Consider the following 26803-nt stretch of genomic DNA (forward strand, 5'->3'; position numbering starts at 1 on the left):
TAAAAATCTTTCCTACGCTTGTCCTCTTTTTACTCTTTTATGTGCTGTTTGCAGTTATATACAACACTCCCTGCTACACAATATCCTTGTTCCCCTCAGAAAGCAGCTGATAGCTGAGAACACACGGCTCCAGCTGACTGACACTGAAGTCAGAAATGCTCAGGAACTCTCTAAATTAAAGTCCCACTGTCTCAATGTGGACACCTAACGTTAGTAGACAGTTTGAAAATTTGGCCACTTATCTTACCTCACCAGCTAAAGAGAAGCTGGAAACAGCTGTATTTCATGTTAATCATGCTAATGGCACAACTCAGCTCCTGCTGCTGTTGGCTCAAGGCTTTGGGAGGCTACTACTAAACCTTTTGCTTTGTGAGGAGGGGTGGCTGTCACAGTGTCTGAAGATGTGGATAGATAGCAACATAGCACCTGACTGGGCAAATTGAAACGTGTAGATTCAAATATATTTTTAGAAAAAGATGACTTTAAAAGAATTGAAGTATTCTATAGGAACAGTTTTTTTTCAAATCAGTAAATATCTGTAGTTTCTTTTGATCTGATATTTAAAGTTAGTTTTGAAAAATCCCAATTTTTTTACCTTTTCAGATTTGGAGGTTTATGTGTCTTGAAGGTAGTGCAATAAGTAGTTTTCCCTTCACTTTTTAAAATTTTGTTTTCTCATTTTACAACTTATAAAGTTGTGAAAGTTGGAAGAGTTAGTGAAAAAAACAACTCTTTGTAGGTTTGGAGATGTGTTGAAAAATTAGAATGAACTATGAGATTTTCTAGTTTTGGACCTTTAGCAAAGGTTAAAGTATATGGAAAAATTGAATTTTAAAAATCTCCTCAAGTTCCATACAATATTTTAGTTTGAACACTACAAAATGGACAAGCTTCAGTATTTTGGTTTTCCATGTTTTTAAATAGCTCTTTTCTGACAGAACTGTTGATGGAACACTCATTCCCGATAGCAGAATAAGACAGAAATAGAAGGAAATACTAAATTCTGAATGTAATTGGGAATGCATTCTTTATGGTGGGTGCCTAAGCAGGAGAATAACTGCAGAGCCCCAGCAGTAGATGGGGACAAGATGCTGTTCTTTGTGGAATTGGAGGGTCAGTTGACATTCTGGGTGATGGTAGATGAATTCAGATAGGTGTGCTGAATCTGAGGGAATGCATGATAGGCAAGATTTTGGAAGTGTTTCCTGTATTTTCGGTACTTTCAGACAATACCATGTAGTCCTGATGGGCCGTTGTTAGGGCAGCTGCAGTTAATAGGCTGTGAGATACAAGAGTTGTGGGCAGAAGTGGAGATACCTACAGTTCAAGTGAAGGTGTGAAGTATTTTATTAAATACTTGGATATATGCATCCTTATTCAGACAGTGCTACAGATCCCACAAGGGTTTTTATATTAATTTATAATTATAGTGTTTTGGAATGTAGTTCTTTATGTTCAGTGTGGTTTAAGCCAGTTTAGCTGCAGTGATGCCTCTCTGTTTTTCAGGGATGTCTGTCTGTTCAGTCTTCAGTGCTTTCCTCTGTATTGGCATTGTTCTGTGTACTTGTTTTCTCCTGCTGAGGTTACAGGGACACTCCAGAGCTGGCTAGTAGAATTTCCCATGAAGCTAACCATCTCACATAGCTAGGAAATCTTTCCATTAATAATTATTCTGCCCAAATTCATGTTTTATTGAACAAATTATGTGCAGCTACAATAAACTGTAGTGTTATTATTTGCTAAGGTGTAGAAACAATTTATCCAACAATTTATCTGTGCAGTTTATTTTATGGCATTTTTGATCCACATTGTTCTTTATGGGGGTATCTGACTGTTATTGCAATTATTGTTTTATTATTATTTGCTTTGCCTGGTTTCTGTGGCTTTTCACTGATGTGTTTTTCCTTTAATATAGTTTTGAAAAAGTCGGTATTATTTGTGTGTTGGTGTTCTTCACTTCATTACTGCTTATTGGCTACTTTTTCAATACTGCATGAAAAGTATAACTTTAAATGCTTTGCAATAGTTAGGTTTAGAGACTGATAACATGACTAGAAGACCATGTAAGAGGATACAGGTATAAAATTAAAATATTTTTATTTTTTGTACTGGTGGAATTTCTAAGAGAAAAGGGATTTCACTTATGAAATTAATCTACTTCCTTGTACAGCTGAACCACAGAACCACTCCAATAGATTTTCCATCCATATTCAGTTTATAATCAATAAAAATACATGTTGTAATATCTGTAGCATATCAGAAAGCAGATATTGTACATTGTGAAGGACATAATAAGTCAGCATATTGGGGTGATGAGGTCACCTTTGAGACATGCTTCCCTTCCCACTTTCACCTTTTCCTTTTTCCCTTTCTTTTTTCCCTTTCTACCTCTTCGCAAGCAAATTGCTGTTTATCTAACTTCAAAACCTGTTAAGTTCTAGGTAGTGCACACAATGTGCTTATTGCCCTCCATTTTCCAAGGCAGAATATGGCAGGTGAGGGTCCTTAGTGCATGGTGGGAGATATTTTATGCCTTTTAGGATTGGGATATTCTGGAATATCTGTATTTCTCTTGTAATACGGAGCAGAAGCAAGCTGAAGATCTACTTTTTTTTGTACATGAGTAGGTCACATTCTGGCACCCATACATTGGGCTATGCAGTACTGCCTGTGCAGAGTCGGGGGCAGTGTGCAGCTGCTGCACCTCGCAGAGTATAGGAGCACATCAGACAAAACCCGGCATCCAGACTGTCAAATTTCCTTATATATCCTCTTGCTTTGGTGTGAGAACAGATTACTTCACACATTTTATGGAACAGATTTCTCCAGCATCTGTGCATGCCAAGTAAGCAAGGAGGGTGGCAGAACCATCATCACACTGCCTATCTCCATACTTCAGGTACATTTCTTATGGAAGTGAATATTGAGCAGCAGCTTCTTTCCATCACTTTGAAATAGATCAATAATGTCAGGAAGAGTGAGCAGGGAGGTAAAGTAGAGTCAAGTCTGTCAGATTGCTATGGTTGTTGTGACCTGCTCCCATGCTCCTATTCCCGCTCTCACTGGTCCTCTGACGTATCGACATGTGCTCCTGTTCCTGTCCATTCCCCACCCGTGGTACCCTTTCTGTGCTGCTCCATTAGCTGTTGCTCTAAGCTGAAGATGGAGTTTGTGGCTAGTCCAGGAGCTTAGGAGTGTTGCCTGTAGTGATGTAGTCTTATGTAGCCACTGGAAGCCACAAGACTGTATGTCGTCTCTGAAGTGTTACATCACAAAAATAAGAATTATAAATGCAATTATATATGCGTGCAATGCAACTACTAAGTTTGCTAAATGCTCTAGATCCCATTTCATGCAAAGGTTTTCTGTATATACTATATGTCATTTCTGTCATGATTGCTAGAGAATTGAAATACATCGATTGTACCCCCCTCCCCGTGTAATGCTAATACCAGATAGCACTAACTTTCTTTTAATTGCTCTTAAGGTATTTAGGAGGGATTTTTATAAAAATGCCTCTTAAAGTTGCAGAAAAGAGAAAACCTTTCACTTCACTTGCTTTACTCTAGCAAGCAAAGCTGTCAGTGTGTGAACTGTACTTGTTTCTGTCTCTGAATATGAATCTACAATCTTCCTGAAAGAGACGATCAAGCTGAACTTATGTTTCCTACTCACTTTTAAATCACACTTTGCTGACCTGTTCCTTTTGTTAATGTTATTTCTAAATCTACTGTAAATGTTATCTGTGGACCTGTAAAGTGAAATCCTTGCTCCAGGGGAATCAGTGGCAAAATTCCTGCTGACTTCCCTAAGGCCAGAATTTCCATCACAGGGTTTTGATGTGATTTGGTAACAGATTTGCAGATTTAATTTACGCATTGCATTAAAATACTTTGTGTTAGGTAAATATGTCATTGGTGTAAAGCTGTGTTTAAAGTAATAGTTGTGTGTCTTTGTTTTTACTTTTGGTCTTTTAGTTTCCAGCGTGTTGTCCGTTTTGGTTTTGTTTTATTGCTTTTTCTTTAATTTTGCTTACCAGAGCCAAAGCCTTAGTAGAAGAACAACGCCTTTTGTTCCTAGGGTTCAGGTAAAGACTCCGTCTGCCTGACAGAAACTAAAGTTGTGTTTTTTTCTTTTGTTTGTTATGGAAAATGCATAGTAGGAAAACGTTACATTATAGTCCGTTTTCCCATATTTTTGGTGTGTTGCTTTAAACCATATTAACAAGTTTCATGTCATCTTGTGAGCAGCTTGTAAAATTCTGCATGGGGGTTAAAATATTAAATTAAAATTTAAAGAGACAACTAGTTAGTTTGCTGTTTACCCAATATTAAACTCATACAGGTTTCAGTAGTTATGATGGCTATGCATCCCACATACAAAATGTGTGTACTGTTTAAGCAATAATTTTGTACTTGAGGTGATTATATGAAGATGAATGTCTCTTTAAATCATTCATTACCATTACTTAACACATCCTTTTTTGCATTTTCCGAGTAATAGTAGCACCTTGAGTGGAAGACAGGCAAAAAATTTGTACCTTTTTTAAAGAAACAAATTTCTTGTGTATGAAACTTGGTTCTTGCATTTTAAAAGTACATTGAAATAACCAAACCCTTATTTAAATAAAAAATTAATTCTCTCATTGTGTCACTGAATTTATTTAGCTTTGGTATTCTGTTCAGGTACAAGTTGTTTGCCTTTTTTCATTAGGAAACTCATAAGGTATTGTAGATTAACATGAAAGTAGGTTTTACTAATACGTTACAGTGCTTATCTCGCTTTGCTGCATGTTTTTCAGTTTTCTGTAAATAGACTTTATCTGCTTTTCTTACAAAATATCTTCATGGAGATGTTAATCTTTCATGTGGGAGCTGTATAAATGTTTCTTTTGTTTGATCAATTGCTCAAGAAAAGATGTAAAGGATGATCTAAATGATCAAAATGAGATGACTAATTTCATATTGAAAAAGAAAAAGATCTTTTATATATATTTGTAAAGGAATTCTAAATAAGTCTGCAGGAAATGGTTTGGTTATGACTCATATTTGATAAAGGGCAATTTTTTTCACAATATATTATTTCCTGAAAGTAGTCCTTACAACTGCTTAAATGTAAATTCAAAATAAAAAAAGAAAAAACCCGAGATTAAAAAATAATGTCTTGATAGTATTGTCTTAGGTTAACATACTATAATGTGCTACTGACATAAACCGGCTTTGTATTAAAAATTTAAAATGTCCATTAGCATGACTAAGAAAGTTGGCTTCTGCTCATGGTAATGAAATCAAAGAGGGGTACAAACTCAATCACAAGTTGTTAAGTAGTTCATAAAGGTAAACATTATATATGACATAAGTAGCTTTTAATATTTATTTTCTTTTTAGATATGCATAAAATGAATTAAGAAATTATATGACAATTGATTATTCAATTTAAAAAGGAAATGTCTGCCTGAATCATGCATGTTTCATGAAATATTGTAATGTATAAGTAACATGTAGTAGTTCCTTATTTTAATCACCTTATATAAAATGTAGACATAAAAATTGCCAGTTCTACTTAGACTAATATCCTCTAATGAAAAAAAAATTAGTTTAATGAAATAATTATGGTTGTCATTTAAGAAAATAATACAAGTTTAATGCTTGATAGAGGATATCCAGTAAGAGGTGAAAGTGTATGAGGCTTATGCTCTCACCTCTGGTTGGATTATTTTTGATATTGTCAGTAAGAGTTGTCTTCAGGCCCAATTTTGTTTCTGCACAATGTGCAGTCATTGTGGACCTCTAACAGTTTTTTGCTGAGCTCAATACCAGTCAAAGCTAACACAATGTTTGTGACAAGAGTTCCTGAGGAACTCAAACTTACGACCTTGGCAACATCTTTACAACTAGACTGAAAGAAAAAGTCCCCCATCTGCTCACTTTTGGTAGGGATGGTAGATAGTTTAAAATGGATTAATTTAAGATACGTTTACAATGCAGGCTGCAGAGAAGAACAGAAATTCCCCAGTGATCTTTAAACAAGGGTATTAGAAGCAATCCAGCAGCAGCACAGAACTCTGGTTACTTTTTGGCATGAGAAATTAGCTAACTCAGAGCCCTGAGCTGTGGTTTATGGTTGCCAGGAAGTATACATTACCTTGTGGGCTGTTGTGTAGCTGTGTCTGTAGAATTCCCTGCAAGCATGAGGATCTCCAAACATGTCTGTTTATACCTGTTTGTCTCATTGCTCTCAACAGGAAACTCACATCTTTGTTCTTGCTTGCGTCTTCTTTTCTTGTTAGTCTCAAACTGATCCTGGTGATAAATGTCCCAGGTCTGGCACAGTTCCTCTTCCACACTTCTGTCCATGTCATTCCATTCATTTTCTAGCTCTTGTATCACTGGATGGTTTAAAACTTATCATTATTATTTTACTGGGGCAAAACCCACTCAATTTCCTTTTTTCCCTACTATGCACCCTTCTCCTGAACTTTTACTAGTTCCACAGTACTTGGAAAAGTGCATATTTATTTCCTGAATGTTTAGATTCATGCTTTGCAATATCTTTGTAGGGAATGATCTGTTCTTAAATTTGTGTTTTCTATGCAGTATCTCCTGTTTACTTGGCGGAGCCTCCTTTTGAGCCAGAGTTGCCATGAAACCACTGGGGGTTTTCTAACTTCAGAGGTTTCTGACATCCTTTTTGCTTTAATACAGAACATCAGTGTATTTGATCATGTATAAAAATATATGTGTGCACCTATTTGGTATTTTTGAAATCAAGATGAAGCCACTAAAAAAATAAAATTTTAAAAGAAATCTAGATTAGGGCAGCCAAAATACCTCCATAATTTTCTTGTCTTCATATCATAGAAGCTCTACAATTTGACAGCCTTTTCTTGTATTTTTTCCAGCATATCAGACAGCAACTGAAGCAGACAGCCATAATAGTTTGGTTCACCAACCCTCAGTAGTCAGGATTTGTTAGAAGTATGTTTACCAACATCCAAAGCGCACCTCAGCTATGCTGAAGACTTTACCACTTCAGGGCAGTTTCTGCATCTACATAAGCTTAAGTCAAAATAAAATGATTGTTGTAAGCATTTTTTAAAATAAACTGTGGGTTTTATGTTTTTTTTTTTGTTGTTTTATTTTTGGCAACAACAGATCCTGCTGGTGTACCTCTTGTGTCAGAATAACGGAAGAAAGAAAAGTGTTATCTCAGTTTCAAAATATTACACTAATAAACAGCTATGTAGGTTACATGAAAAATTATAATGAACAACAAAAGAATAAAAATGCCTGGCCAGCTGTCTCTCAAACCCAGTGATGTCTGCGTAGGCTGTGGTGGTAGAAATCAAGCTGCAGGGCAGGCGGTCTCTCCCAGTAGCACAGGTTTTATCTCTTTTCCATGAGATTCGTGAAGCAACCCTTATATAACAAATAAAGAAATAAAGTGTAGCATAGAATTAAAAACTTCAAATAGTCTCTCTTTTTAAATCTAGAGTTATAACTTAAGATATTGTGTGCCTGTATGTGCTGTACACAAAACCACATTAGAATTAAGCAAACAGTCAAGCATTCATGGGATAGGAATATAAGAAGTGGCAATAATAATATTATCTACATTTTCTTAACTGATTTCCCTTATGCATATGTATTAGAGCATGAGTCCTAATTACATGATTACTTCTTTTCTAGAACTGTGACCTCAGTCAGTGCTCTGAATAAAATTTCTAGTTAAGATGAAATCTAAAAGAAAATGGATGAAATCTAGTAAACTGAATGTATGTGCTTAATTTACATAACTTATGCTAGCTTCAGGTAAGTCTGAGGTGCCTTGGAGAAGAGCTTAGACTTGTACATTTGAAGGAAAAACTAAGTACCTCAGTATCTGCAGTGGGTGATCCAGGCCAAATAAAGGACACCTATCTCCACTGACTCTTTTTGAAACTTAGACTACTCCAGAGAGTGAGTCGATTCTCCAGAGGGAGGTGTTGTCTTCTGAGGCTACAGAGGACCAAACAGGAGTATTAGATACCTGCATCCTCACTTCTTAGAATGCAACACCAGCTGTCAGCTTTTCTATACTGTTCTATGTGTAGGAGACTCATTCAAGAAACAGGATATCTATGGTTTAAGCCCTGTTTAGACTCAAGAGATTGAGCATGTCTCTCAGAAAAGTGCCTTTATCATCGAACTACTGCACACCCTTTTCTTCTCTGGAGTGTGAATTTTCATCTGAAACTTAGATACTGTGTGTCTGGGAATATAAGTGTATGGTGATAGCAAAGAAAGCTTAATTTTAGTGTAGCAGATTCCAGACCTGTTTCCCAGAATATATGTTGATCTTGTATTAGACCAGTATCAGTTAAAAACCAGAAAGGATCCTACAAAGCTGAGACCAGCCCCTCATCTCTGCTTCCCCCTGATGACAACCTTCATCCCCTGACTGCAGAAGAGTTCTTGTTTCTTGCACTCTGCATGGCAGGTATTCTTGCCTGGAAGCCTGTCTCAAGGAGTGCAGCAGATGCACCACTCTATGGATGACAGACCATCTCACAATTTCAGCATGCACCGAGTTTAGATGCCTGTTTGCCTGAATGTAGGTTACAATGGAAGTTTAGTCAAGAATTAGATGCATATCTGCCTAGGGAAGGAACCTGGGGAGCGAAAGCAGTGTAAGCATTTGTGTGGCAAATAAGTTTCCAGGACTTCAACAGTAAGTGGAAAGATCTTTAGAACGTTTTCAGGTTGGATCTTTCTAAGTGAATTTTTGGTGCTTACATCCTAAATTATCTAGGTCAACAAAGTCTTATTCAAGAGGGTTTTTTCAGGCGTTAACATCCACATTAGCATCAGCCAGGGTGGTTTTCCTGTGATGTATTTTATGCGTTGTAATTTTAGCCTTCCCTTTCCATCATTTAGACCAGTATTGCATTGTCACAGTTTCTTAGGTGTTCTAAGCTTTTAAAAGTGCCATTCCTGCATGTGTTAAAAACTGCTGAAGGAGGGGTTTGTAGATTCCACTCTGTTAGCTGCTTAAGTCTTTCAGTGCTGAGCATCACGCCTCTACCTTCTTGTGGGACTTTCACCCTGTGGATTGAACAATTAAATGTTCTGCACTTTTTGGTGTTAGGAATCTTTTCTGCATAGTACTCAACAAAGTTATAAAAGAAAAAAATAATTTCATCATCAGCTTTTCTGTTATACATGTGCTATCCATGTTTATTTCACAACACAAAATGCATATAATATTCTATCAGGTGTGGTAGGCTCACCCTGCATTTATTGGTTGAGAATTGAGAAATTATGGTTAGAGCCTGAGAAAACCAGCTTCTATCCGGGCATAATACACTCCTGAGACTTCAACTCCAACTCTTAGCACTACAAATCAGGCTCCAGGGTCTCATGCCAGGCTCTCAGGCAATGAAGAACATGCAATTTGTAAATACCTTTTGAAATGTTTTAAGGGATCCACCCCTCAATACACAAGAGCTCTGGGAAAGAGGAAGGGGTGGAATCTAGTCCTGTTGGACTGCACCTGGCTGTCTTTAATGGCTGTTCTTTCTCTCCTTGTGAATAGAAGAGACAAGGTTCTTGTAGGAAAACACCACAACATCCGAATATTATCTGAATATACTTATGCACAGAAGAGCCAGAATTAGATCAAACTATTCCCAAACTCATGTTCAGTATCCCAGCCTAACTCCTTGTTTCTCATTTTCTTTTCCAGTTTCCTGCCTGACTTCTTGTGAGATTTTCTTTCATTCCAGTCTCTCTGTGCAATATATTTTGTGCCAGTTACATAATGGCTGGCTCTTTTTTCACCTCATTTCATTTCTCTTATTTAGTCAGGTTTTTCTGCCCTGTACTTATATGGTCCCTGACATTAGTGGCTCCATTCTTCCTGTGTTTCACCAAGAAACATCCTGTATCCTTTACTTTCCCATTAATTCTAAAGCAGTTTCTGATTCACCCCTTCTTCCTTCTTCTAACCCCACGAGAATGCAGTCCTATTCTCCTCCCCTCCATGGGGTTCTTTGTCTATTCTCTCACTCCCAGTTTCTTCCTTTCTTCTCTTTGCATCCAAGTCAAATGAATTCTTGGGTTACAAGTGCCTGTGCTGCATACTAGAGTGCTAGCAGTGTGAAGACAGGAAGCAGAGGACTTTCTGGTCATAATTCTGCCTCCTGACCTTTCCTGTAACAAGGCAAATTATGGGGAATTACAGGGGAAAATATGCCCATTATGTACAAGTTTTTCCAAATCACAGAGCATCAAGAGAAAAGTAGGAGATATAAGTCAATGCAAATTTCAAGTTCCTGTTCCAAAACTCAGGTGTTAGAGCATGTCAAAGAAATGGCGTCTGGTGATTTAACTTTTTGCTCAGAGCCATTCTCCAAACATTTTGGCTAAAGTTTTCCTGCAAAAGTCCAGTCTGAAACAAATATAATAAAGAAAAATTTAGTTTGAATATGAATGCATAATTCTGGTTATATTTTTGGCACCCATGTCTGGATTATTTCACCTTCACTCAATCACAGTTTGTGATAATGTCTGGATCACAAATACATTGCATTCTGCTTAAGCAAGGATAATTTTTCCACAAAAGCAGATGAAGATTGTCTTCAGTGCTACTGCCCCTGGGGTGTGGGACTAGCCAAGTCTGTCCTTTGCTCAAGGACTCCCAAGGAAGCCTGTGGGTGGATACATTTAGTGTCAGAGAACGTATAAGTTAACTTGTACTTCAGAGGTCATTAAAGCTTTGGTTTGGGCTCATACAGTTGGTGAAAAGCTTTCTACTTGTGATCTGTAGCTGGGTAAAGATACCTATACTCCAGATAATTCTCAGTTTAGAAAAAATACTGACAAAGACCCTTGCTCTGCAGGAATGTAGGAACAACATCTAGAACTCTCTTGAATCTAATGTAATAAGGATAATTTCTCTCACACAATTTTCTGATTTAGTAGCCACAGAACCCTTTAACTGTTAGTACCAGAAACCTGTAAAGTACGAAGTAGGGCTAACGGCATGAGAATAGGCGACAGGTATCCTCCCCTTTTTAATATCCATTCAAACACTGCTGGTTGGTGGCCACAGGAGTTGCAGGATCTAAAGTAATGGAGAAGGAAGAAGTACGCTGCCACCATTGATTGAGTTGGTGTATCTTAGTGTAGTCTCACTGAAGTATTAGGAATGGCAGAAAGCTAGATCAGCCTCTTGTTAGTGGGTGAAAAGTCTGGAAAATTGGATCAAGAGCTTTCTTTAAGTGACTGAAATGCTGAAGATGAGGAGCTGTGACAGCAGTTGGAGACCCTGTCTCTGAAATTATGTGAGATAGGCTCCAAGTGCACCTTGCCCTGGTTATGTTTACCTTACCTAGGGTATATTCATGTCTAAAGGTGCACTGTTTGATTAGGTGTGGAGCTGAGCATTATCCTCTTTGATTCCCTGAAGTTCAGGCAGGGTCAATGTTTCCTTTAAATGTCCTAGTGTGTCCTCTGTCTCGGGCAAACTCCCCATGAAGAGAGCCTGCTCTGTCAGCTGTAGTTAATGGTACTGCAGTGGTACCACCATGACTCCCTGGCTATTTGGAAAGCTTTGTTTTGTCGTAACTGCACCATTTCCCCACTTCCACAGTGAGTGCTCTTAAGTAGATCTATCCTCTCCTTGAATAAGTTACTTGCAGCTATATCATTCAAACTAAAATAGCTAAATAGTAGCTTCTAATGACTGTAGTAAAAAAGGACTAAGTCTAAGACTGATCAATAATAATCTCTACAGATGAGTAATAGCAGGTTTTGCCTTGTTGTTGCTGAGTTGGACTGTGAAGAGAGTTGGACTCTTGAGCCTTCCTCTCTTACAATTTCTGGAGGGCTTAGATGTTTTCAGTATGAGTCTCTGCATCTTGAAAAACATTTAGAGATTTGAAATATTTATGGTCTAATCCCATAGTCTTTCCAGCACAACAGGACATGAAAAATTCATTCATTCATTGTGCATAAACTCCTTAGAAATGTATATATATATGGATACCATATATCAGTAATGCAAGTAATACAATATCAATGCCAAGAGAAAATAATCCTAACCAGAGCACCATATGAAAAACAATTAGTATGAAATAATGTACTTATTGTACAGGGTTTTTAAAAAAGAGTAACTCCTGGTACATACTGAAGCTATTATAGTACTAATTTATCTCTATGCCTTGTTATAAATACAAAGTAGAATATGACACGTTCTGTTTAAGTAACCAATATAAATAGAAGCTTATGAGCAAAATTAATTTTAAGGATTAATATGCTACTTTGTTGTAGAAATGAGTTCACTAATTAATGTTTTCTCATTACAGATAAAACTGTGGTATGACAAGGTTGGCCATCAGTTAATAGTGACAATTTTGGGAGCAAAGGATCTTCCTTCAAGGGAAGATGGGAGGCCAAGGAATCCTTATGTTAAAATTTACTTTCTTCCAGACAGAAGGTAGGGTGAATACAAAGACAAGGAACATTTGAGTAAGAATTATTCTGATACTCAGATAGCATGCACAGCTGAGTTTAGTGGTTATAAATACATACATACAGAAAAATCTTACAGTTTGGAATTTCTTTATTGAAAAAGTTATGTAACAGCAATGTGTCCGAATGCTTAACACAAACTCACTTGCACTGTTTATTTTATTAAATACCAAATCGAAAAGGAAGGGTAAGCATACACCATTGCACAGGGGTCTGTTATTTGCAAAGCATGTTGTTAGTGTTTTATAATGACCTTATTTCCTATGACAGTTATTCCTGTCTAGTCCAAAGAAAATGCTACAAAGTTAGGTTCACAGATTTCTGGGCTGATAGTCCAGCAGTTTGGTTTGCTGCACATTCACACAGCAAAGAAGGAACAGGTTTGGCATCTGAAACCCATAGATTTCATATCACTGTATAAAAGAGTTAAGGCTGAAGGGGACTCAGTTGAGATTTCCCAGACGTACTTTGAAAACTTCCCCTAAAGCACAGGACTGATATTAAACTGGACTGGCATTATATACCCATTTAGGGAAAATTAAATGGTGGTTGTGACCCTTATTCCTCAATAGGTCTTTCATTTTTTAGTCTATGATTTTCTGCCATTTCAACTTAGGTAGTGGGAAGAACAGCAAAGGGGATAATATGTTCCCCAGTTTATCTTTTTTATTGGTATTTCATTAGATTGCATTAGTAGGTGGACATGTTTAGCTTTATTTTGTAGTCTATCAGCCAAACAATTCAAAGATTTAACCTGATTCACTATATAAAAGATTGGCCAGTGGATTGCTAAATCTGTAGAATAAGATGTTACTTTACAGTTTATATTTCTACATCTTTTGCTTTTTCTAATAGCTAAAGTGGGAAGTTCTTAACTATCTCCAGTACCATTTGACTTCAGCAGGAATTCTAGCTATTCACAAATTTGGAAGACTCTGCTTTTCCAGTTTCATTGTATACCATATATTGACAAGAAAATTTTCTGTGACCACATAATTTGCTGTATCATTGATGAAAAATAGTTTTTGGATGGGTTGTCTTGGGCTCTCCAATATTTGAACTGCTAGACTAGATTCTTAGTTTATTCAAATTGCTGTAGTGTGTTTGGAGATACTGAAGCTGTGATAAATTGGGAATCAGGTCTGCTTAAAATATCTGCTTTTTCAAGGTAAATAAAGCTACCAAAAATTCCTGTGTTCAGAATGCTTCACGATCTAAGTTGTAATAACTAAAAATAGATAGAAGAAAAATATTTAATTTAGTATTTTCAAGTATACAGGTACAAAAATTTACATAACATTAGATTTTATTACACTACACTGTTGTTTCCTATTTATGTGAAGTATTTAGAACTTTTTCTTTAATTATTGTATGTGTTTTCTATCACATATAAGGATCAGCAATTTGTCTTACTGAATTGCATTTTTTTTTTCTGACATGCAGATTCATTTTCCTTTCCTTAGAGGTAAAAGCTAAGTAAGCAACAATATATTTATTGCGTAGTAGAAGGAAACATGCTAGAGGTAAAATACATTTAAATAAGTCAAGCATTTAATTAGATGAAGATGAACTCTTTTTGATTAAACAAATTTCAGTGGAAAAGCTTGTCCAATGTAACTTATTTCAGTTCTCAAGGGTAAACAAATCTTTATTATAATATAAATAATTACATTATTTGTTTTAACAATGTGTCTAAAAATATTATTTCTTAGTTAATATTTTGATCCAGCTTCTAAGTAACAGTTCAGAAATACGATAACTATATTACAGTTGCAAGTATTAGCAAATGGATATTATCTGCATTGCCATATTAAAAAAACCAGATAAATTAGTACCACAGCTGCATTATGCAGCAATCAGCAGGTTTAAAATTAAGCATTGTTATGAGAACTCTTGGCAGTATTCTCAGTCGAAGCAGCGTGGGTGCTCTCCAGCAAAACTTGTTTCCATCAGAAAATATTAATTCTTTCAAGCAGGAATATTCTGCAAAACACATTGCTTTCAACAACACCCTGGAGCCAGAGCCATGAGTTCCATAGTAGCTTTGCACGGAGACCCCACTAGGCTCTGAAACATGAGGCCAACCTTCAACCTGGGTGGTTCCTTGGGGTGACCCAAAAGATTTTGGGAGCTATTCCCAAAACAGCTTTTTTTGAGAACACTGTTCCTTCAGGTGTTGCTAGAAAAAGACATGTAACTCATTGTCAGGGCTTCTGGTTTCCCAGCTGTGGAGCCCTTAGAAAAACCCTGCGAAGGAGGCCCCACACCGCCTGCAGCTCCCTGACCTTCATGTGGGCCAGCTGCTCTCTCCTGCTCTGCAGTTTAAGAGCAGCCACTGGAGGACTGGAAGCTTGAGTGAACCAGCTGGCTTGTTCATCTGAAATGCAGAGTTTTCCATGCCCAATGTTGTCTGCATACATGTTCTACTGTCAGACTTTGCCTCTTGGAAATCCTATTTACAGAAGCATATTTTGCTTTAAAAAAATGCTATTTCCAAAACAATATGAAAATATTTCTGTTTTTCAGGGAATTTCTTAAAATTGGAATTGGCACATGAACTGGAAATCACCTGACTTTATTTTTTATATGAAGTTATGAATTATCTTCAATATATGCACTGAGTTTTATTTTATCATAAAGGACTAATCCTGATGTAGATTATAGTGCCCACAATACTACAAAATGTACTGCTGATTTAAGAGTTCCTACTTACCATGATATACTTCTTACAGTATAATGGTCTTTTGAACATTTTTAATATTTAATTGTTTTTTGCAGTGATAAAAATAAAAGAAGAACAAAAACAGTAAAGAAAACATTGGAGCCTAAGTGGAATCAGACATTCATTTATTCTCCAGTTCATCGAAGAGAGTTTAGAGAACGAATGTTAGAAATTACTCTTTGGGACCAAGCACGAGTTCGAGAGGAAGAAAGTGAATTTTTAGGAGAGGTATACAATTATTGGTAGTTATTATAGAAATACAGTTGCTTACATATTTATGTCTAGATACAGTATATTTGAAAAAATTATTAAATGTAGCAAAGCAAAACTTTTAAAAATTGTTGTATTTGTCCTTATTTCACTTAGTAATAAACAAATAGTGATCTTGCACTTAGTACTTATATGAGATTCTTTCTGTGTTCTGATTTAGTAACATTGTGCACATGGTTTCTCAATTTCTTTTAGAATTGTTCATTAAAATCCATACTACCCGTAGTTGTATTTTACAAAAGTGTTGGAATGTTGCTGACTAACTTGCTACAAGATATTTGAATGCTGTAAAGGTTGTCATAAGGTAATAAAGGTTCTGTGAAAAGTTTTTGTATATTTAGTGTTGTAAAAGACACAGGAACTCCTTTCCTATTAAATGCAAGATTTTTATAAAACTTCAAAGACCTTAACAATAAGAGAATAATAGAATAACATTTATGAACATACCTATTTTGAAATATTCTGTTATGTAATGCTTTCCTACTTTTAACCATTTTTTCTTTTTTAGATTCTTATTGAGTTAGAGACAGCATTACTAGATGATGAACCTCACTGGTACAAACTTCAAACGCATGATGTCTCATCATTGCCACTTCCCCATCCCTCACCATATTTGCCACGCAGACAGCTCCATGGCGAGAGTCCCACACGGAGGTTACAAAGTAGGTTGTTACTTTACACAACGCGTATAGTTCATTGCAATGAATGTGTAAAGTATATTAAATTCTTGTAGATGGGAAGCTGACAGAATTTATGTCTTCATTTGTAGCTGTTATGAATTAGGTCATTTTTGATTACTGATGACAGTCTGATGTGCTATAAGTGGTAATACTGAACACTGTGCAATACACCATTTTTTTCATATGAGGCTACCTAGTCGAGATCCTGAGCTTGAGGAAATTATCTTGGTCTTTTGCAATGTGCTGTTTTTATCTTGAAATCCTGTCTTCTATAGTATGTTTATCATTTCATTGTTTAACCAAAAGCGAATGTGCAGTACCTTTCTCTTTAGTTCATACTTCTTAAAAAGAAAGTGAACTGTATATAACATCATATGTAGCTAAATTGATACAGTGGTCTGTTGCCTTGATTTGATGGTACTTTATGCAGTTACATTCACAAATGGAATTTCTCTTAAAAGTATGTTTTGTAGAGTTTCATATACTTGATCCACAGCAGTCTGATGGTATCAGCAGATATTTTGAAAATAGAATATATACGATATGCTAATAAAAATAGATACATAAGAATAGGACAGTAAAGGGTGAAAATCTGTTCCCTTAATACTTCATTGTTTCTCTAATTTAACTGCTCAGTACTGTCAGTGATTTAAAGCTATCCTTCACTGAATTAATTTTATAAAATACCAGTTCACATTGATGTAAAAAACTCAAAAAAACCCCCTAACAAACCAAAAAGTATTTCTAAGAATTCTTTGGGGTTTTTTTGAGTCATTTTATGTGAGTATGTGTGCATTTATTACACAAAAACTCACAGAAACATGTGTGTCTAGCCACGAAACTAGCTTGGATATTTCATATGATCTATGTGGATTCTCTATTAAATAATTAATCCCCTGTATAAAAGTATTTCAAGTAGTTGACAGTATATGTGTCTGTGCACTGGATGGTGAGAAGGATTAAAATGCTCCATATCATAATATTCTGACATAGATACATTAACAGAGAGTTATAGTGCATAGACTTCAAGCTGTAAGATTGTACTTAACCCCAAAAGGAGAAAAGAAATAATAGTTAACAGGTAGGGAGTTCTGTTTCAATTCAGTCCTCTTCAGTCTTCTCAAGTACCATGACAGTTGTTTAAGTAAAGTTTTAAAATTATTTTTCTTTTATATTTTCTGCCATCTTGTAACACATTTTAGAAAGCTAAATCTTCCATGTAAAATTGTTTTCACAGACCAGCTGGATATTTCAGTATCTGTTTTTGTGTAAAGTTAGTGAAATTCTGGTTTTCAGGAAATATTTAGTCCTGCAAATAAGCCCTGTTTGTTTATAGTAATTCCTCTTTGTGCAACAAATAATTGCCATGAAGAATGAATAAAACAGTAACTGCTTTATTTTGGAAAAGACTGTTGTAATACTTGACTAAAGATCTGTTCAATGATACTGACTCAAAATTTGAAAGTCAATAATTTTTTTTTTCAATACTAATACCAATGCTAGTGCTAATACTAATACTAGTACTAATACCATTAGTATTTCAATAATAGCCTAATTTAAATTCAATTGGAAGTTCAGTGACCTCAGTGGCATGGGTCCCCGCTGTTTTATACACTCCCACCCCCTCCAAACACTGGCATAGCAGCTATGTTTATCTGGGACACACCAGCTGGCATACAGGGAAAGCATGTGCTGCAGGACTTGCTTTCATTAGAGTTCAAGCTGAGCCCAAGGCTTGCACATACCACAGAAAGGTTTGTGCCATCCACTGCTGTGGATATGCCTTGGGCAGGAAAGAACACATCAGGTGACATGGTACCACAGTGAGGATTCCTCAGAAACACAACAGCACCAGCTGTACCGGCTGCTACCACACACTCCATGGCTGGGGAAGCATGTGGCAGGAGTGCCAATCGTACCGTAAGCTGGAATGGTTACTGTGGCTATGGGCTAGAGAGGCAGGAAGCTGTTGCATTCCCCAGAATTTCTAGATCCTGGATTTCTCAGTACTGGGACAAGTCATTATCCCACTCTAAGCAGCAACTGTCAGGCCACACCTGGAGTACTATGTACAGTTCTGGTCCCCGCTATACAAAAAGGATGTGGACAGGCTGGGAGGGGTCCAGAGAAGGGCCACCAAGATGATCAAAGGACTGGGAAGCCTGCCATATGAGGATAGGCTGGGAGAACTGGGTTTGTTCAGCCTTGAGAAAAGCAGGCTCAGAGGGGATCTCATCACCATGTACCAGTACTTAAGGGGTAGCTACAAAGATGGAGACTCCCTTTTTACAAGGAGTCCCATGGAGAGGACAAGGGGGAATGGACACAAGTTGCTCTTGGGGAGATTCCGATTGGACATGAGAGGGAAATTTTTCACAGTGAGGACAGTCAGCCATTGGAATAATCTCCCCAGGGAAGCGGTTGACTCGGCCACGTTGGACACTTTTAAGATTTGGCTGGACAGGGTGCTGGGCCATCTTGTTTAGACTCTGCTCTTCCTAGAAAGGTTGGACTAGATGATCCCTGAGGTCCCTTCCAACCTGGGATTCTGTGATTCTATAATAGTATATCTACTATTCCCTCAAATACTAATACTGATACTAATGTACTCAACTGAACCATCATATATGCCTGTCTGGAAATGCAGAGGGCAAGACTTATCAAAATTTCTGGTTTGGTGAAACACTAAGATTTGGTGTTGAAGACCTGCTTTTCAATTAAGATGTTCCCAGAGCAGTACTTAGACAACATGAGGTTCTAAAAACTTCAGCCAAATAAGCAGTGTCAGACGTTCACTGTGATTGCTAGAGATTCACATGCTTCTACAATAAATTATGCTATTTGCATTCGTACTGAGCTTGAGAATCTGTAAGAAGGATTTTCTCTTTTGTCCTGGGAATATACACACTTCTTGAATCCTTGTGTGTCATAAATAATTTTCAGTTTAAACAGATAGTTTTACATGTGCAGAACAAGGTCTCTTGGAATAAAAATCTCTCCTTTCTGGGGACCGGAAAGGCATCCAAATGGAAATTTAGCATCTGGCCAGAGTTCTGCAATGGTAGCAGAATCCATTTAGCAATTAAAAAAAACAATTTTCTTTTAATTGGTGTCACACCTCTGAAATGGAAATAAAAGTATGTAAATAAAAGTATTCCTTGGTGTCCAAAGAGGAGGTGGAATATCCTATTGGACATATCCAGAACTCAACTGGACAAGACTGTAAGCAATGCAATGTAAGCTGGCCAAGACTGAAACAGGTGTTGTACCAGATGACCTCCAAAAATCCCTTCCCAACCTAAACATCATCACCAGGGGACTGGTGAAGGGCAGACAGCACATCTTATGACTGTTTGCTTCAGTAAGTAAAATATTTATAATATAAACAGCATAATATAACAATATTATTAAATATTAAAGTTCATTTTAATAATATTAATAATATAAATAAGAATAAATAATAGACCTATAAATAAATTTATAACTTATAATATTGAAATTTATTTTAATTATATTATCAATAATATTAAAATATTATTAATATTTATAATAACATAGAAAAGTCTGGTTGTTTTACTTATTTTTTGAGGTTTCAAAAGAATATTAAGTAAAACTTAGTGTCTTAGTTTCTTGTGCCTGAAGCTCTTTTTGTATCCCTCAATAACAACTGTTGTATATGATGAAAGAGATGGTGTTATCCAGTGGCACATTATGACAACATGAAAAAATTCTCCAGAGTGAAGACAAGGCATGTCTAGCAAGTTTGTCTGTCTTTTTCAAAGCACATATTAGAAGACTTCCTGTGCTGTTACACAGTAGGCTGATTTTGATTTCTGGGGCTGCAAATTCTGAGCAGTTCAGTCCTCCCACCTTTTGTTCATTTCTGTTATGCCTCTATGTATAGAATTAGTGAGTACAATATGAAGTACTTTACTGCATGTCCCCAAAAATTATTAGTGTGGGAAATAACATGAGAGAGCTTTTGAATTGCAAGGTTGGTTGTTTGTATAAATGCGTATCTACATATCTAAGCTTTACCTTCATGATTGCCAAGTTGCTATAAATACATATATCTGAAGACAATACAGTGGTATTCTCTGAAGGTAGTTTAAAAGAACCACCTACACTTACCACTTACTTCTATTCTCTTTTTAATATCATTGAATTATAGCATTCCTAACGAAAAGCAGACTGTCAACCCTGAAGACTGAACTCCTGTATTTATAGATAGCCAGTCACAAAGTGCAAGCTTCCCACAGAGCCTCATATGCTGTTTTTTTAGGAACAAGGTTTCAGAGGCAGTAGCTTAGTTTCTACATACATTTATCTCAATATCTTTGAGTGGGCATTATGCTGTGGTCCAGAGTGATCTAAGCCAGCTGTCTACCTTCTCTTGCCCAGCTGTGTGATCCATACAATCCATTAACTTCCTAGTGATGAAGGATCATTACCATGCTTTTTCCTTAGTATTTTCTGAAAGACTTCTACTTAGAAACTGGAACTAATATAGAATTATGACCTAGTAGGTCTTTCAGCTAATTATATTTTGTATTTTCATAAACTGGTTTTCATCCAACGAGTATATTTTAAGCTTTTTCTTATGTTGAATGTGAGATAATGAGTAGGTCTATTTTACTTGATATGCTGAACTTTTGAAGTGAATTTTATAAATGGCTTCATTTTCACTAACATTTGACATAAAATCAGCCTTACATTAAGAATTGCAGGCTGCATTAACTAGAATTAAAGGCAAACTGGAGTTCTTTTTATATTGCCTCTGAAAAGAGATTGTAAACAGAAAATTAAAGATTATTTCAAGAAAGATTTGAGAATTCCTTTTGTTGACTAGGCCACAGTATTATTGTTCCATCTCATATTAGGTAAGAGGTTTACTACAGATTGGACTGAAAACTGAACGTGGTTTGAATGTTGTGTCCATAGTTGTTAGGATCAATGGGATGGAAGTTATTGTTAGTATTACTATTCATTTAGGACTGATACAGAAATCAAGCAGGGTTTATACCATGGAACTGCAAATCAAAAATTACTTTCCTTCCATGGCGCCCAGAATATAGAGATAACAGACCAGGTCAAATTTGATCTGAGACATTCTTATTCAATCTTTTACAGTTATGTCCATGTAATGTCTACATTTGTGCAGTGCGAGCTGGTACTGTTTAGTTGATAAAGAGTACTGGGTTATTGTGTATTTTGAAGAACAGCAATTGTTTTTAGTTCTGTATTGACTCCAAATTTGTTTTAGAAGCAGGTTTTGGTTTACTCCAAGTATTTTAATAATTTTCTCATTACTTAGGATTAAAAAGTAACCAACACTATTTTTCTAAGTCAGATTTTGCAGCTTTAAAACCAAGCTGTCGAATTATTGATCAGCAGACTACAGAGAGTGGCTGTACAGTGTAGATAACAGCTAAATGCCAACACAAGGGAAGAAATGTGAAAATAATGGTAAACCCAGATATTTTCAGGTGTCTAATTACAGCATGTGTATGTACAGCAGTAGAAGGACAGCTTTTAATTGCCATGAGAATGAGCAATATGGTTTGAAAAAAGAAAAGTGAAATTTTATATTTTGAGCATCCTCACTAAGGGAAAAGTAGTAAATCTATGTGACATAAACTCAGCTGAAAACAAGGTCTAAGAGACTTTAGAAATGACAATGTTTGGAAATCAGCATATGGAAGTCCAAAGTTGTGGATCAAATTGTATTTTTTCAATAACTGAACACCACAAAAATCAGTCAGGATCAGAATAATTGTAAATAAATAGTCTGTGAAGTAGCTTTCTTTTAAAGAGAATTTGACTTTCATTACCTTTAGAATTAAAGTCATTGATGACTCCATTCACTGGAGTTTCATGATTCTTAGGGCATATAAAAAATATCTTAAGGGAGAGAAATTATAGTAATGAATATTTAAACTACGTGAACAAAAATTGAGTATAGTTATGTTTTACAAAAAAATCCACATATAGTGTGCAAAAAAACCTATATATAACATTCCTGTCTGCATTTTATTTATTATTTCATTAAAAATTCTATAATGCATAAACAAAATGTTTTGAATCACATGGAAAGTTTTTGTCATCTTTTGTGAGCTTTGTACATTTTCCCAAGTCAGACTATATTTTCTGGGGCAATGCTGAGACTTTAACGTGCTAAATATTACATCTGACTAGAAAAACCAAACTGGTGGACTGAATTTTCAAATAAACGACCCCATTGCTTATTAATTTTTGAAAAACATTTTAGATGGACTTGTCATTTCTGGGTGCTGCGGGGCTTGTTTTAGAGTTCTGTGGCTATACCATCAAATCAAAGATGAGTTGAATGTTATAACTGTTAATTCAAGCCCTCTCTTCCATTACTTAAGTGTTAAAATTTTCAAGTCTGTATTGTAGAACATTAAGCAATACACTTGATGTTACCAAAATAATTAATATTTAATAATAATTATAATAATTATAATGTATCTGAAACCCTATGAAATCTGAGCACTGCATTTCAAACCTCAGTCTCCCAGTAAAAGCCGTTGACTTCCTTGGAACTCTGTAGAGACTCATTTTACTGCAGAAAGAGGATCTTGCCATCTCAGCAATTTTCTTTTAGTTTGTAGTGAATATGGTAAGTCAGTATGATAATTTTAAATCAATGTCACTGAATCTTACTTGAGGGAATTAGAGTAATGGTGTTCACTACTAGGATAAGTGAGTTGTACTTAATGGAAACATGCATCAGTGACCTTTTTTCAAATTATAATATGGAGCATTTTATGGTCAGTGGCACAGACTGTGAATGATGAATATATTCTAAGAATGTTACCCTAGAGAGCAAGAATAACTCTTATATTTCTCTTTCATGCTTCTTCCTTGATTTTTCTCTTTCTTTTATCGAGCATAGGCCTTGGGCATGTTATCTTTGTTTGCATGCATTGATGTTTTGTTCATAGAATATGGATATATATACCAGTATTGTATTTATTATACACCTATGATTTATTTATTATATTTATTGTACATCTATGGTTTATTAAATACTTTAATTAAAAGGTATTTAGCATGATACAGGGGTGTCTGAAAAGGCCTTAAACTATAACAATATTTTTCTTTTCCCTAATAAAAGAAAGTTCTTTAAAATGTTAATTCTGTGCTGGTTGAAAATTTTAGAATAAACTTTATTACATTTTAATTAAACTACAAAAATACTTAAAATCCTGTTTTGAATCAGTTTAAAGGAATTTGATTATTTCTAATGCTCTTGCTCTAGTTACTTGATAGAATCATGTTATCAAACTACTCTTATGTCATGTAAAGATGACAGAAAAGCAATGTTCTTTGTTGAAATAACTCAGTGGATAGGGTAAAGTAACCTTGATAGGCAGTCGATAAATAGCAAGTCAGGTGACCTTTAACAAGATTCTAAAACATATAGGTCCATACAGTAGCTTCCTTTCCTGGCTAAAGATAGTGTGAATTTTTTTTTTCAATTGTTGAAGCATAATAAACTATCATATAGCAGTGTGATGGTTCTGATGAAGTTTTCAGATGGGTTTAATACTATTCTGAGTTTTTACTTTCAGTGTTATAACCGTACAGAAACAAACATGGCTTCCTTAGTCCTCACTTCCATCATCGTCTCAGTATTTTTATATTCTTGTGCTCTTCAAGAAGCTCTACCCTTTTACAGTTCTTTCCAGAAGTTAAATTCAGAAAACCCATAACTTTTTAATCATATAAATTATTTCTAGACTGTGTTAATTGATTTTTAAAAAAAGAATTTTTTTTTATGGTACTCTGGAACCTCTGGTGACTTTCTGATGTTGCTGGAGTAAACTAGAAAACTTCCCCATACTCTGTTTTTCATAATTTTATAGACAAAGTAGAGTCAGTCTTTCATGAAATTAATAACTAGAAGAGATTAATACCAAGGAATACAAATATTAGAGAGGTTATCCACTAAACCTCACATCTAAAAGTTTGTAAATGATGCTGAAAACCCCCCCTATTATTCCTTTGAAATTATGTATCCTAATGGAATTCTGGAGCTGTGCCATAAAAATTAATTATGTTTATTAAGAAAACCAATTTGAAAACAGAGAGATTTAGAAATTATAAGCAGTAGATGATTTAGTGATATGGTCTACGCATTAAAATAGTCAGAAAAAGTGTGACTTGCCAAAAAGGACCTAGTCATCAAGTGAATTCTTAACAGGCAAGAAACTGAATTTTTCATTTTTCCTCTAACACTGTCATGTTTTGTCATCTGAGGTGCATAATTTACTCACAGACTGTCACATTTTAATATTTAAGGTGATGTCTGTGACCTGTTCAACTGTAAAGAATGAAAACATTCATAATGTCTTGCTAATGGCAAGACACTATTCATGCTACTCTGACTTCTTCATATTACCTTATTGAAGTCACACCAACAAAACCTGCAAACGCAAAGTAATGTTTCACATTTCCGTAATTGTCTAGATGTTTGCATACTATTATATTGTCAAGTTTAGAAAAACTGATATGGTTGTATGGAAAGTTAAAATGCATAAACCTAAGGAATGCAAACAATAAATCAGATATTGGAAGTATTTAATCATTGTGCTCACATAAGGACTCTTAAATTCACTGGTAACAATGATATGTAGATAAGGTATTAATGCATGTCCTTATTTACCAAATCAAGATCTAGCTGGGGACAGAAGATTGGCTGAAACACCACTTCTGAGTCTGTTAAATTTAAAGTAGGACTCATAGCTACATCTCAGGGAAGTTCTGGTAGTAACTTCCTGCTGAGGTGCCAACAGCAGTGTGCAGTAACTTTAAGGGTAGCAGCTTGTATCATATGCCTAGCTGAATATATGTTTTGCCCTTAAAAATTTAAACACTTGCTTATAGTAAATGTGCAGTTGTATTTCAGAATTGGAAATGACTGTAATAGCTCTACTAGTCCCCTGTGACTACTGAGTATAAATGTTGATCCAGAAGTGATTGGCATTTTTGTGGTTTAATTTCTCCTAGCTGCTTGAGTTTTATTGTTTTGAATGAATGTGTCCCACAATATCAAATTCTTCAGTCTCCAGAAGCAATTAGAATGAAGTTTAAGGTTCTAACCATCCCTGTTACATGTATTGATTCATGTATTTTTCCTGACACTACTTCATTTCAATATTTGTTTTCCAGATAAAGGCTTATATTCATATAATTCAGGTAAATTTTCAGCATGCCAGAAATGCTTGTTGCTTCCATATACACGCAAAATTTAATTTGATACTTTATTGGTGCGCTTTTGCTACCTATTGTGCAGATGCTAAACTGCTTAAATGTTCCTTGGCTTTTCTTGTCTGCTGTTCAGTCATAGGTCTCTTGTTGGCTTTCTTTCTCTATTCTTAACATCTCAGAATTGATATTGGAGCGGTATTGTACCACTATACTTGCTTTGCCTGCCTTTATTTTAGGTAGAGCTTTGGTAGGTAAACTGTAGTGAGCTTTATTAATGATACTAGGAAAATGCTATTTTGCTTAAGCTATATTAAAAGGAACACTGTTGCATTACAGCTGTTTGAGAACTGGTGTAAGTATTTTTAGAATACAGACATGGGGTAAGCAAAGCACTGGCAAAATCAGTATTTATACCGATAACATATTTTTACAGCTTCATACAGATTTAACTCCCCAGTTACAAATCCAGTTGCTATATCTGAGGAGTTTGCCTTAATTAAATATAAATAAATTTATAATGTACAGTTTTTACAAGCTTAAATTTTGTAGTGCATTTCATGAGGACTTTTTGCAGTTCCTGCAGTTTTAATTATGGGAATCTCTTTGAGAATTGGCCATCTAATTATCTTTAAGTTATGTTTAAAAAATAAAACACATGTTGTTAAGAAAGTAGATCCAATACCATGGTGGAGAGAAACAAAAGCCCTACAGGATGTTTCCTAAGAGCAGTACTAATAAAGCCCAGTTTTCACTATGTCTGCCTTTAGTCTGCCATATTTCTTCTGTTCTATTCTCTCCTGAAATAATCCCACATTGTTCTCATGTTTTACGATATTTTCACATGGGAAGAGACCATGTTCGCTGTGGTGACTGTGGACTTGTGCATATGTGGATTAGGCACAAATTTTAGCTTGACAGTGTTTCTTTTTCATTAAGGTATTCTGATTTGTATCTCTCTCTTCTATTCAGTAATCATTTTCAAAGATCTGTAGGAACTTAATTAAATTTGTTATTTATACCCCTCTATCAATGTAGATGAAATGGGTAAAAATCTTTAAAAAAAACCTACTATGTGCAGGAGGATAAAGTGACAGATTGACATGGAGACAGTGGGACTGCATGAGAAATTGGATCACACTAAGAACCCTCAGGCACAGACTGGATGAATATGAGAGAGCAACTTCTTAAGACAGTTGTGAGACTGATTTTAGGGTTGCTTTGATGTCAGCTTTGAACACAGAACAATTACAGGCAATACTAAGTTGCTTTAAGTGATTGTGAAGGCCTTCTGTGAGCTTCAGGGAAGGAGCTTATAGGCATGCTTCACTACCCTTTGTTCCCCCAAGGAGTCCACAAAACCTAAAAGCTTTCTGCATTGTAAGGGG

General features: G+C 35.7%; 1 protein-coding gene across 3 annotated transcripts in view; it reads left to right on the forward strand.

Moving 5' to 3' along the window:
• Positions 1-26803, forward strand: part of RIMS2 (regulating synaptic membrane exocytosis 2) — a 400038-nt gene that overhangs the window by 181609 nt on the left and 191626 nt on the right. For 2 of the 3 annotated variants that reach the window (XM_075085580.1, XM_075085581.1), the window contains 3 exons: positions 12347-12477; positions 15291-15462; positions 16013-16166. In XM_075085580.1, coding sequence (XP_074941681.1) covers positions 12347-12477; positions 15291-15462; positions 16013-16166 — 457 coding nt within the window. Of the gene's footprint in view, positions 1-12346; positions 12478-15290; positions 15463-16012; positions 16167-25379; positions 25407-26803 lie in introns of all 3 variants that reach the window. The other variant, XM_075085579.1, reaches the window with a different exon arrangement.

The sequence above is a fragment of the Phalacrocorax aristotelis genome, chromosome 2, assembly GCF_949628215.1.
Source record: "Phalacrocorax aristotelis chromosome 2, bGulAri2.1, whole genome shotgun sequence".
NCBI classification, from domain to species: domain Eukaryota; kingdom Metazoa; phylum Chordata; class Aves; order Suliformes; family Phalacrocoracidae; genus Phalacrocorax; species Phalacrocorax aristotelis.